This window comes from Triturus cristatus, chromosome 7, assembly GCF_964204655.1.
Source record: "Triturus cristatus chromosome 7, aTriCri1.1, whole genome shotgun sequence".
Lineage (NCBI taxonomy): Eukaryota > Metazoa > Chordata > Amphibia > Caudata > Salamandridae > Triturus > Triturus cristatus.
Genome location: NC_140590.1, coordinates 481,402,991 through 481,417,246, shown reverse-complemented (window position 1 = coordinate 481,417,246; position 14,256 = coordinate 481,402,991). Strand labels below are relative to the sequence as shown.

General features: G+C 41.6%; 1 protein-coding gene across 1 annotated transcript in view; it reads left to right on the top strand.

Annotated features, from left to right (window-relative positions):
• The window catches only part of LOC146809951 (cytochrome P450 2F3-like), a 128,673-nt gene that overhangs the window by 51,109 nt on the left and 63,308 nt on the right, over positions 1 to 14,256 (top strand). Inside the window, exon 2 of the mRNA XM_085616811.1 lies at positions 11,194 to 11,356. Within this exon, the coding sequence (XP_085472937.1) occupies positions 11,194 to 11,356 (163 nt within the window). The remainder of the gene's footprint in view (positions 1 to 11,193; positions 11,357 to 14,256) is intronic.

Below are 14,256 nucleotides of genomic sequence, written 5' to 3'. Positions count from 1 at the left end.
CTGTGTGCCTTGCATGGATCCAATAATGTTTTCTTACCCACAATTCTCTGAAACCTCAGGAGTTGCCTAACAGCACTCATTTTCCAAACATTCCTGTGACCCAAATGTCTAATCTGGATAGATTCACAAAAATCCGATCACCCAGGGTACCCACACTTGTCTCGATTAAACCCCACCTCATTTGGAAGAATTTAAAAGGGTCTATGGAAGGTGTGTATCCATGAACAGCCATTTGGGGGCAGTATTTCTTAATGTGTGTGGTGCACTTCAGCCAGAAAAACACAGGCCTTGCTGAGATGGGCCCTGGGGACAGTAATAGCCACTCTTCTGCCTCTTTCATCGAAGAGCACAAACTCTGCATCTGCAGTATGGGCAATTCTTCCAGAACTGCCAACTAAATGTCAAGGAAGGTAATCTGTCTTCCTGTGGTGATCTGACGATTGGCAGCATGCACATTGTATGTTTCTCAATTGTATCAGATGAGTAGCCACCTTCTTATAACGTGAGTTTTACAACTTGCATTATATGGTTGAAGAATCTGGTCATTTTTATCCCCTCTACTCAAGTGCTTGTTGTAATCCAGTATACAAGTAGGCTTGGGGACAATGTGTGGGCATCTGACAAATTATTCCAAACTGTGACCGGAGAAGTGCTGTGATCTTAAAGTGTAGTATAAGCTCCTATACTGTCTGCCTGCCTGTCTCAGAATTTGACAGCAAGCAGTTAGTTGCAATGCAACACACTGATGTGGTCTTTTTGGAGATTCTTACAAACAAGCGCCTGACAGAATTCTTTGTGGTGCTTTCCAGTTGTATGCCATGCTACAATGCCAGCTTTGTACAGTTCGATAAACCGATGTAGTCCAATACAGAATTTCTGTACATAAAGATTATAACCTTTATGAAGGAGAAATAGGATTAGGAATGTAAAGAAAAAAGTATTGATTGACAAAGTTAAGTATTGGCCCACAATCCCTGGCACTGAAGCGTACTTTTTTTTTTTTTTTTTTTTTTTTTATACAGATCCTCACATGTGACGAGCAAAATGCCATCATTCAAAGTGCAAGAAAGCCAAAGGATGGAGTGTGACAGCCTATTACCTTTCCTGTGTATTGTGAGGGGTGGAAGTGAAATGTGAATGACAGCTGAAAAACCAAAGACTGTAGAGGGCTGACCCACAGCCCATCTTTGTGTATGTATGTGTTGTTTGTTTATATATATATTTTTTTATTACATGAGGCTAGGCCAGCCTTAAATATCACTCCTGGCCAAAGCCAGTTTTTGACACCAGTGTATTGGCCTCAAAGTGATAAAAACAACTCTAGGCAGATTGACATTACATCTAGCATTCATTCGGCAATGTGAAAAATGTAGTGCTAACCCTAGTCAGAAAATTAGGTTCATGGCAGTGCTTAATTCGAGCCGGTGGAACTCTTATGTCCACTCAGTGTGCTTCACTGGTATTGCGACTGCAAATGGAACCTTATGGAACAGAGGCAGTAACACAACTAGAGCTGCAATATGAAAAATGCACTCTTTCATTTAGGAAGATAATCACTCTGGGTAGAATTTTTGTTTTTGGAAAAGATTGGATAAGAGATTAATTAGGTAAAGATATGAATGTTTTTAATGTTTACACCCTTTGCAAATTGGGAGACCTCTGCTCGGCATATTAAGGAGTCTGTGATTCTTGGGAAGACTATCAAATGAGACAGCTTGAATTCTCTAAATTAGAGGTTATCAACCTTTTGACTTTTGTGGACTGCCACTTAATCATTACTGGAATCCGGGGACCCCAAATGAATCATTATTGGATTCTGTGGACCCTCACTGAGCCATTACTTGGAAGCAAGAGCCCCAACCAAAGCATTTTTGATAATTTGAACCACAAATTCCGTCCATCAATTGTGTGTCTTTTGCTTTTCTAAGCGTTTCCAGGCACACAACTTCCTCTCTCAACTCACACACGCATCAAGTGCGCCCAGTTTCCAAACACACAAAGCTACTCTCCCATGCACATTCACCTGCTCTTCCAGGGCCCAGGCACACATCTTGAGCTCACAAGGTGTAGGTAGATATGAGATACTGAAAAAGCGAGGTCACACACCCAAAGTTCAAGAGACTCACCAGCACAGAGTGCCAGGTCAGCCACAGCAGATTGTGATGGCAGCCAGCAAAAGTCCAGGAGATGTCCATGAAACATGGAGGCATAGATGATACTCCCAATCCTGGAAAGCATTAGCCCATTGGCTGCACCATCATCACACCTAACAGACACGCCGCACACAGATAGAAGGCCAAACTAACACTAAACTGTCGAGCCCTGTGCCTCTCAGATCGCTGGGTCTAAATTGACAAAAGGTTTCCAAGCTTACTCCTGGAAAGCCAAGATCATCACATCTCCTAGAAAACATTTGTGAATTTCCTATTGCATCCTTGTGAAAACTTTTCCCCATGCATTTTTCTACATAGAGAACAAATTTGTCTGCAAACTATTAGTAACATTTTACCTTTTTTGCCACAGCTCAGTAGGCAGTCCCCTTCTCGTACAACCCTAGCAATTTTGGGGATGTTTCAGCGCCATTCTAAGCTCAAGAAAAGTATTTTATTTACTTCTGTCAGTCATAATTAATCACCAGTTCCATGGTAGAATGTGTATGAATAGTGCAAGTTACTTTACAGCGCATCTCACTCTAGAATACCCAATCACTTCCCTTGGGTGAGGTTTTACTCCTGCAGAATTTTGCCCCATACTATACACCATTTTAGTCCCTTGGAAAATGTAAATTCACTTTTTGAGCATTTCAGAAATCGAGCAATTTGGGCAGGAAAGTCAGTTAGTGAAGGTGGCAAATGCTCTGTCCACACACTAATATGCATCCATACTCCCTCCACGAACCTCAGTGGGCCTTATTCACAAAGCAATTGATGTGTGCAAGTAGCCTTTTCTACTATGTTAAAATCACCTGTATAGTGTACAAATTGAGGTATTATACTTGTACATATATCCACGCAAACAAAGATTCATATGTGAATACATCTACTCCCATGGGCTGAAAGTGGGTATTCTAGGGCAGGTATTCACAGTAAATCATTTTCTGAAGTGGAATATCTCCCAATATGCAGTGTTATGGAAGGAATTTCTCCTGTGGGAAAACACGTTTTCCCTTCCTTCCTTTCTCAGGATCAAATATGAAGATGTATATTTGTTCATGTGAAAATTGCATTGTCGAAAGGCTCTCTGGATTACTCTTAGATACCTAAAGCTATCCCAGGACTGAAGGATTACCCTTGGAAAAATGTGTGACTGTAGGAAGCTTGTTAGTGCGGATTACTGATTTATGTATTCTCTTTTAATAGATATCCTAATGTGTTTTTCTTACAATCCAGGGATTATATTTTCAATCAAGGTATGATATTTGAATGTCTAGGGCAGTCAAGCCACTTGTAGTTGACCTAGGTCTATTGTAATAATTGTGATTTTTCAGTGTTTCAATGCTATAGTAAGTTTTTAAAAGGCAAATACCTCACTTGATTTTCAGAATCTGATATCTTGTGTGACTATTACTTGTTTATATTCAAATCATCTTTAAATTGTAGCCAATCATTATCACTTGATAAAATAGCGAGGTAAAATTGTAAATTTAAGATTTCAAAATCACTATAGAAAAAGTCAGAAACGGAGAGGTTAGTGGTTGAATCAAGAGTGATGTTCCTATATTCTCTCATTTCTGGTTATAAATTGAACGACGACAAATGTGAGATTTTGCCCCTAACCAAATATACCTTTAAAATCGGACTTTAGTGCTTCTAATTTCACTTGGAGTCCCCAACACATTAAATATTTAGGCCTATATATTACTTCTTCAATCCCGGACACAGCTTCACTATGCATGAATAAATGTATACAAAAAATTTCGGAATTAACTTCTACATGGCACCCTCTTTACTTATCTTGGTGTGGTCGTCTGGACACCATAAAAATGATGTTATCACCTATAATTACGTATTCTATTTCCAGTATACCAGTCCCTATATCCAATAAGTGGTTCAAGAAGATTAACTCTATTCTTTCTTCCTTCTTATAGCAATACAAGAAACCCTGTATGTCCCTATCCAGCTCTAAAACAGAGGGTGGAGTCAACTTTCCCAACTTTCACATATCCCATAAGGCTTTCCTTTTGCACCAAGCCTCCCATTGGTTGCTTGACTCTACGGACAATGAACCTTTATGGACCTCAGTGGAACATCTTTTCTTGTTCCCCTTTTCTTTTTCAGAATATCTTTCCTTCTCAGGCAAACCACAGTCCCTTTCTACCCCTATAATTAAATTAACTTCCAAACTTCTGGAGGTATCTCCCACTCCAATTCCTATTACCGCGGACTCATTTCTTAACTCAACAATCTGGCCCAATAAAAATCTGCTCATTAAAAATAAACCAATTTATTGGAAAACGTGGAGACAAAGGGGTCTTCTTTGGATACACCAGTTACTTACACAATCAGACTTCTTATCCTTCGCTTTGCTTAGTCAATCATACCATTTACCTAATTCATTCAAAAATAAATATACTCTCCTCAAGAAGACAGTGATGGATACTTACTCGCAATTACCCACTTCCCAGATTCCCCCTACAGGTTTGGACATTTCCTCACGCACTTACACTCTTCTACAAAACTCCCCCAGAGCCTCCACTTTATACCGTCATCTATGTGACATTAACACAGTTAAACAAAAATCAAAAACAGAGCTAGCTTGGAAATACGATTTTGGGACCTCATGGCCGCTGTCATTACGGAGGAATCTTTGGACCAAAATTCGTAAATCTTCAAGGGTAGCTAAAACAACGCAAACATTGTTCTTTGTCTATAATCGACTTTTATTCACACCGAACGTTTTAAGTAAAAAATTCACGACAGTCCCGGATATTTGTTGGACTTGCTCTGCTCCAAATTTTGACTTCTTTCATATGTTATTTTTATGCCCACATGTCTACGTATTTTGGGAACAAGTTTGGACCCAAATTAATCTAATTTTTGTAACTAAATTTACTTTCTCTTTTGTTCATGTTTTTCTGGGAAGTTTATCATCCATTTGGGATAATATTACACCTAATACCAAAATTATTGATTTGTTATTAGCGGTTGCTTTTCAACAAATTACCACAAATTGGAAATACTTTACAAACATTTCTTACAAGGCTTGGTGGTACATGATTTGCCATAATCGTAGACTGGACACTTCCTTTGTATTCCCTTTTCAAATGGTGACAAAACGATTAGACTTATGGTCTCCAGTGCCAAACGAAGCTCTCAACTCCAGCCATCTCAGCGTGAAGTTCTTAAACCTCCTTGAACCCCCTAACCATTCCTAATTTTTATTTTGTATGTTATTCACGTTTAGCATATTTAGTTTCGCTCTTTTTTCTTTTATTAATTAGTCCGAATTTTGTATGATTTTTTTATTACAGTTAATTTGTATTGTAATGACATGATTTTGACAATGTATATCCTGTATTGACACCCCTTTTATCATACTAAAACTCTCTTGAACTTAAAAAGAGTGATGTTCCTGTCAGGAACCCGGATGATGCTTCTGTAAGCGCTATGCTCATTGGTTATACATTGGTAAGGGGAAGTGACTTTATATTAGTGACTCACTAATGCTGGTAGAGCATTGTGAGAAGAATCAATTTGCACATATTTTATACTTGGATCATAAATACACACCATTACTTGTACAGTACCTATGGAGGTTGATTTGGTCTGAACTCCTACTGGGTACACATCAACTTGTGTACTGCTAAGAGATTGTATCAAGAAATTGTGTACCCAAGAACTCAGAAATAAGCAGTGTTGGAGACCTATGACTGTTTAATAATTGATTACAGAGCAACATATGCACATATTCTTGCAATAATTCATTAAAGGATGGACCTGGCAACATAGTAAAAATATGCCTGAGTTCGACCATGAAGCCAGAGGTAAGTGTTCTATTGTGTTGTTACTTTGGAGCATTACACATCAATGTGAATGCACAAACATCTAGCAGACTCTTAAGGGCACTATGGCATACAATAATTTGTATAAGAAAATAAGTTCTAAGTACAATAGGTCTCTGTTTGTCAAATGGAATGCATGCTGGTGACTTTAAGAAATAACAATAAAAAAAATGTTGGTGAGAGAATTGTTCCAAAAGGAATTAACTGTCTTAGTGCTGAGAACGATACCTTGTCTATTACACAAAATAAATGTGAATCATATCTCTTGCAACTATATGAGCAGGTAACTGATTAACCACCATTTAAAGATGAAAATTCTAGTCCAGTTTGTCACAACTTTTCTTGTACCTTACAGGAGTTGGGCACCAATATTAGTGCCTATATTCTAGGCAACACTTGTTTATTTCATTGCACCCACAGCTTGGAAGGGCTCGACCCTAGTCCCCATCATTAAAATAAAAAAATAAAACAAAAAGTAAAATAATTGTAGTTACCTTTGGAAGTATGGTTTGCTTTCAGTGCAAACTCTGTGGCCACGTATTTGCTAAATCATTGCATATTGTTCTGTTGTAGTGGGTCGATAATTATAGGTAACTTCCATTCACACAAACTGGTATTAAATCAAATTCTTAAATCCTCAATGTTAGTAGGGTAAACTGAATTAAAAGTAGTTTTGTCTTTGTTGGATTAGTCGGTCTCCCATTCAAAGAATTTGAAAAATTCAAATGGTATGATATAGGTCATAGGACAATCCGGTCGCAGTGCGCACTGCTGCGTATTGCAAAAAACTTTTTGCGTTGCATTCAGCAAAAACAGATACATTCTTTCCATAAGCGACCTTGTTCCCCTGCACCGGGTTTCACATTAATAGATATGATGTGGTTGACTCACAAGCTAAAATTCTCCTAGATGAAGGTCAACATGCGTCCGAAATGCTTTTGGGTTTTGTAGCAATATCGGAATTGAATTTCCTAATTGATTTGGAGTGCATGTCCTTTATCAGGGCAAACGACTCAATGCCTTTATAGAACTTAGGATGAAATTGTGTGAAGAATAAACAAATTTTGCAAGTCTTGTAACATGATTTATAGAATCGTTGAACATGGCGCATAAAGTTTTTTGCAATATTCATCCGTGCAGACCAAGACTGTATTGTCATACAATCTATATAATTCACAATTTTGTGTTCCTATTGATGATCTGAAAAGGAATTTTCAATCTGAAGATAGAAAAATGAGGTTGAAGAAGATGATGAAAGGCTTAAATTATTTTACTAGAAGATGTCCTGAATTTAGTTTTGCCCATTTACACTTGCCTATTTTTTAAATTAGTTTGATTCTGGTTAATTATCAGGTAGAATCCGTATAGATTATATCTTATTTGGAAAGACGTTTTTGAATGGTGTTCCTCTATTCTAATGCAGACCTTGGACCTTGAGAGAGGTGAGATCTGCCAATGGTCTTTTGGGAAATATAATCTACTCCTAGCATGCTACATTTGCTGATCCAAGGCCTTTTGTGAAATATATTCAGCAGCAGGAATCTGAGTAGGTTGAGACTGAGTTCATGAAATCTGACGGCAAGAGATAAAGATATTACCTGACAGATGAGTGTTTCAATATTACACTTAGCTAAAAAATGAAGGATGTGTTGCATGGCTTGAATAAGGGGAACAATATTGACTATTGACTTGAGATGTACTTCATATCACTTCAAAATGCAATTGTGAACAGACATTTGCATGCCAGGTTATTTTAAGAGGACAAGTGCTTATTACTCTTGTTTGGATTAGACAACTGCCTTTTAGAGTATTGACAAGGAGCTCCAAGGGTTGTTTTTCGAGTCTGTTATACATTTGCTTATGGGGCCTTCACAATGAAATAATTAGTCATATTTTGTTAAATTGATGTCCGCTGTTGAAGGAGAGGGGGTCAGCACGTATCCCTATTATTACTATCCTTTGAGGAAGGGTAATTGAAAGATATGCTGACCATTTTATGATTTAAAATTATATATAAACCGAAAAATCGGTCTTTTTAGGTCTCTCCTACGCAGCGTGCATGCGCGCTGCGTAGGAAGAGGCCTTTAGAAATCGGTCCGGTTATGCAGGCAAAAACGTGCATGCGTTGCATTGCTTTGAATGGCAACGCATGCACGTTTGGCGATTTCCTTGCGGGAGTGAGCGGCTCCATCTGGTAGCAATTATCGTGTTTGCTCCCGCAAGGGAAATGCTGCTTGCTCTCAGCCGCACTATTCCCCTACACCGTCCACCATCTTGTGCCCATTGTTATGCTGGTAAGACGTGACCCCTATCATTCTCAGCCTGTAGATGGTATTTTGTGAGTTTGTTCAGGGTTGCTTGTGACTTGGATGTGAAGGTACTCAAACCCAACAACCAGGCGAGAAAATACTAACGGCGATGCTGAGCTATGCAAATCTCTCTTAGCAAGAACCAATATAACATAATGTTCCCCTAATGTTCGCCTGTCTCCCAGCTCCCATCCCTCACTGGGAAGCCCGTTGCTTCATCTCCTGGGCGGCTGTTTTACCCTGACCGATATGTGTCCTTCTTGCATGCTGGCACATGACACCGCTCTTTAAATGGATCCTCGAGGAATCATTCACGCAGTATCCAAAATGTTGCAGAAAACAAATTTTACTAGGTTCATAAAACAGTACAAATACTTAGGAGTACTAGCTGAACCGGAAATACTGCTGGGTCTCAAAATATTAGTTATATACAACTTCTTATGTGAAAGCAGATTACCGTGAAAAACTGCAGTGGCAACCGCCAATTGCTCAAAACTATTACAAACTGTATCTGTCCTAAATACAGCTTTTTTAAAGTTGCTAAAACTTCAATATGCATTCTAATGTATAATGATATCCTAGACCGATGATACAAGCAAATGTAACCGCTAAAATGAGTTTTTAAATGCTTATGGGGGATGGGTGGAGGGCGAGTCCCTTACACTTTCTTAAAATCGTTTCTTCAACTCCCTTCCAATGAGCCTGCTTAAAAGAATTACCATTTCTGAATCCCCTCCCTTAACAAGCCCACAGCATCCTTTTATGATGTCATTAAATGAATAAACCTCCTTTCCGGCATTTTAACTATAAAAGTGTAACAGATTGGGAGAGATCAATATATATTCCAATTTAAAAAAAAAAGAAGGAAAGTAAGCCTCACAGATGGTGCTCGCTGCTGCACAATTTCACTAATTTCACATGCCAGGAAAATACTGCACGGGATAATTCAATGGGAAACAGAGCGCTGCATGGAAAGAGAATTACTGGATGTGCAAACTGGGTGCAGAAAAACCTGAGCAACAAGAAACATTATTGCAGATAATTGAAAAAAACAAGGAATACCAAAAAGGAATTCAACATGTACTTTACTGACTACAGAAAGGCCTTTGATGTAGTCGACTACTTGAAATTGTGGGGCCTCCCTAGGAAAAGGGGTATCCCAGACCATCCCATTGTTCTCAAGCATAACCTTTACAGTGTACAAGAAGCTGCAATCAGAACATGGTGAAACAGACTAGTGCAACACGAAGACAGGACTGAGACACTGGTTTTTAGGTTGAGCATTCAAGACCTCTTGTATATACTGTAGTATATACTTATTATATTCTTAGGCTTTTTAGGTCGAGCATTCAAGACCTCTTGTATATACTTTAGTATATACTTATTATATACTTATGTCTGTGTACTGTGTGGGCTCTGGAGATCAACCCTAGGTCTTGTCTGCTTCCGCTTCGGGACTTTTTTTTTTTGGTTTAACTGCCTCATATTAACTGTCTTGATAGAAAATGGCAAGCAAGCAGAGGTCAGTAAAATGCCAGAATTGCTTTCTGCTGAGAGACTTTCTTTTTTTAATTTTTCTGGCAACTGTCTCTTATGTAACTTTCTTGATTGAAAACGACCAGCAGAGGTCAGTAAAATACCAGAATCACTTTAGCATTCTCTAGATTCCAGTCCATAGAAATTGTCTTCCAAGCACCCATAGACAATAATATTTTTTTAAATCTTGTATTTTCAGTGATATGACCACTGAAGGCCCTAAGTTTATATTAAAAACAGAGCTTTGGACTACACCATTTCCTGCTGAAAAGGCAATATTTCTCTCCATGTGTTCCATACCTGGCGTGTCACGCAGTTTGGTGCTTACTTTCCCTCCATGTGAAAGAACAGTAGAAGTTTCAGCACCCAGACTAATGTGCTGCAAAGCTAAATACATATAAGTTCCCAAAGGCGAGACCGATTGCATTGCAAATGCTTGTTTTAAAAGATTTTCAAATAAAGCTTTGTACATGCAGCTCGTGTATTTGTGTTTGTTAACTATTATGATCTGGATTGTTTCTATGCCCTTTTAGCGTCTAGTTTGTATGATTTTTTTATTTTTTTTAACCAAGTCAAACTTTGTGATAAATAATTAAACAGTTAAATGAAATTTTCTTAAAGCTGCTTTAAGGGAAAAAACTGCCTTTGTGGCTCATGTACCCTTTGAAACACATTTGGACATTTGGGTAACATTTCCTTAATTACACTTTTCCTGCAGCCTGAAGTGAATAGGGAGTCTTGTCTCGGGTCACATAAGGACTCTTGCATCCTTCTATTTGAATCGGGTAAATGAGAAAAAAAAAAAGTGAACTTCATTCTTAAAAGTACTTGAAATCCGATTCTAGCGTACAATGTCTGCTAAAGAGATTAGTATAGAGACACTATTCTGCCATACAGTGCGATCACATACAAGTTGTGATCAGAAATATGATGTTGGCGCTTTTTTCATGCTGATGGATCCAGTGAAGTGCTTTTGGAATGCCTGAATTTCCATCTATTTTTTTCCCAGTGCAAAGGTCAATTTCCTGTTTATTATATCGGAGTGAACTTAACATGAGTAAAACGCTGCTCACTCCTCGTGGTTTGTATTTTACAGTTACCTTACACATAGAAATAGCTCTCCTAATGGTCCCAAGGCCTCTTCAATGTGATTTAAATTTAATGCAGAAATGTACCTCCTTGCAGGCAGGTTTAAGCTAAGATTCATTGTGTTTTTTATAACCAACATTACAAATTGTGAAATAAACCATATAAACAGATGAACATAATATAATTATTTTATTACCATTGTTGAGTGAGTGAAGAGGCATCCCCTATTTATGGCACCTCCATGTTGTTTCCTTGCAGCTTGGGCAGAAATACGGCGACGTCTTCACCATTTACCTGGGTCCCCACCCTGCTGTGGTCTTGTTTGGGTACAACGCATTGAAGGATGCGCTGCTTGGCCAGGCTGATGACTTCAGTGGAAGGGCCATACTTCCTGTCTTTGAGAGGATCGCCAATCGTAAAGGTGAGAACTGCACATTAGCCCCCCCCCCCTTTTGCTAATGTGTAAAGGAGTCAGCAGCATTCTTTTGAAATACTCATTTATGCATGAAACCTACCTGATGAGATAGGTGAGACTAGGGTAGCTCTGTGAACTTGTTCAGACTTGAGAGGGAAGTAAGGGAGGAAGATACTAGTGCTGTGTGAAATTTAAATTGAACTTGCTTGGCTGGTATGCTGGTTCATTGAGTTGGCACACTCATACTTGTCTATGGGCTGGATTGCCTTGAGAATGAAATATCACTAGTAACACTTTAGCCAACACATGATTTCAAAGCAGACGCGCTAACAGGTGGACCTCGTGAAACCTGGCAAATCCTGGCTGGTGGGGAGTTCTCTTGCCCTGGTCGGGCTAGGAGGCACTGCCTGCTGGCTGGCACCCTGGCCTTCAGGGACCAGGCCTCCCAGATGAAAGCCAGTGTTTTGCCTTCCTCGCATCGGGAATTACTGGAGCTGTTTAGCCCGCAGAAGTCCCAGACTCCTGCCTGGCCCGACAACACCTGGCTCCAGATAGGCCAGAAGGCTCTGCCCGCCAACTGGCAAGCTGGCCTGTGGGGACAGCGCTTTAGCTTCACTTGGTTCTCACTGGACATAATGGAATTGTTCAGCCCTCCTCAGCCCAGGAAGCCTTCCTGTTCTGATGCCCCAGGTAGAAAAGGTGGTCCTGCTCTTTGCGTAGAGCCATAGCAGGTGAGGTCTGGGGCTGAATGGCAAAAGCCATGGCTTCTACTGCCTCTCACAGGGGAATACTGGAACTGTTCAGGCCACAGGATACAAGACTCTTCCCAAGTCTCTGGGTGGAGAAGGGCAAAAGAGCAGTGTGGGGGCCTGGCTCACTAGGTGGCATCTGGGATTTGCGTTATACGACCCCATACATTCTGGTCAGACCACTGTGGTAGGGCACAAGCTGCTAGGCTGCTTGGCCTTCAATCTGCTGGGTGGCCTCCACAATAGGCAGACCCTCAAGTCGGACAATCTAGGTGGGGTGAAAGGTGTTTGATTGAAACAACTGAGGCTGGCCAAACAGTCTGTCCCTAAATGGACCAAATATGTCCAATCAATCAGAGTAGAATGATGGCTAACCTATTCACAAGCAGGCTGTCTTGCACTGGGATGTCAGTTCCAGGGCCCTGCTTACTGTCACAGAAGGCAGGCTCAGAGTAAAGGCCAATCTCATAGGGCTGAAAGGCAGGATGTGGGCCCCCAGGACAGGCTGTTCCAGACCCTCCCGCACCCGGGGAGTACAACCAGATGACAAGCTGGCCCATAGTACCTAGTCTCTACTAATCCAGAGGAAGGTCTTCCTTTCTTATAATCCGTGCACACAGAGTGACAGATGAGTTCATTGGATCAAATTATACGAACTCCTGGAGCCCTGCCTGGGCTCAAGGAGTTAAATGAGCTCTAACTTGGACTTTCAGGACAGCCGGCTATCTGGGTGTGCCGTTCAGTCTTATGGCATGTGCAACCAGATGGCTGGGCTAAGAGCAACAACTCGATAGCAGAAGGATGACTGTCTAGTCACACAGTTTCTTATAAATCTGATTCAGCTTTCCTTTTGAGGCGTCTGGGTCTAACGCACAGGGCTCGTGGAGGGGTGCCTCATGAAGTTCTGACCTGGAACCTCCATGCACCTTTTCGTAAAAGAGCACTCCTGGGACTGGCAGAACCCCGTTCTGGGAATTTTGCCACACAGGAGGGCCGAAGAAATAAGCCCTGGGCCAGGGGCTTCCACCACAAGCTCACTCCAGGAGGCTTTTTCACCTGGCCAAGTAGGGAAGCCTGACCTGGGCTGCGGGACCCCGACCTGGGTTTTAAGCGACACAGCAGGCGGACGAAGAGATGCTAGGGCTGGGGACATTCACAATTGGGCAAACTAAAGCTTTCACTCGGGGGCCAAGAGAATTCCCACCTAGCTATGCAGGGCTGCCCTTCCCAGCCCTGCAGGACCCCATCATGTGCTATAAGTGACATGTGGGACTGTAGAATGTAGCCCAGGAAAGGAGGCTTTTACCCCCAGACAATCTGAAGCACTGAACTGAGCCCAGTCCGAGATTCTTAACACAGCCAAGCATGGGAGGCCTCCGTATGCCTGCGGGACCCCTTGCCTGGCCACTTTGTGACATGCCGGGCCAAAATGTAACTCCTAGCCAGTGGCTCACACCTCCAGGCAAGCCAGAGCTCTTACTCCTCTGGGCCTGGTCAGAGCTTCTAACCCAGCCAATCAGGGGAGCCCTCTTGTCCCTGCAGGATGCCATCCTGGGTTTTTTGTGACACTTCAGGCTGAGAAAGGGAGCCCAGGATAGAGGGCTTCAACTCATTGGCCAACCGGAGGTCTGACTCAAGGCTTTTTCTCTTGTCCATGCAGGGAAGGCTTTTTCATCGGGCCAAGTAGGAGATCACTCCCTGGGCCTGTAGAACCACGTCCTGGTTTCTAAATGACACCGCAGGCGAGGGAAGGAAGCCAAAGGCTGTGGGCTTTCATCCCAGGGCTAGCCAAGGCTTTTGACCCAGGGTCCAGTCAGATTTGTCACCCAGCTAAGTATGGCAGCCTTCCCCAGGCCTGCAGGACCCCGTCGTGGCCACTTTGCAACATGGTGGGCAGAAGAAGGGAGTCCAGGACAGTGGGCTTCCATCCCCAGGCCAACTTGAGCGCCGATTCCAGAACCAGGCTGTTTTTAAACTTAGTCATGCAAGGGAGCCCTCCCTGGGCCTGAGGGTCCCTATCCTGGGCTCCCAGGGACACAGCTGGTTGGAGAATAGCCCAGGGACTGAAGTTTCAACTCAGGCCAGCTGGAGCTGTGCTACCCCGGCCCGGTCAGAGCTTTTTCACCTGACCAAGAAGGCAAGCTCTCTCCAAGCTCG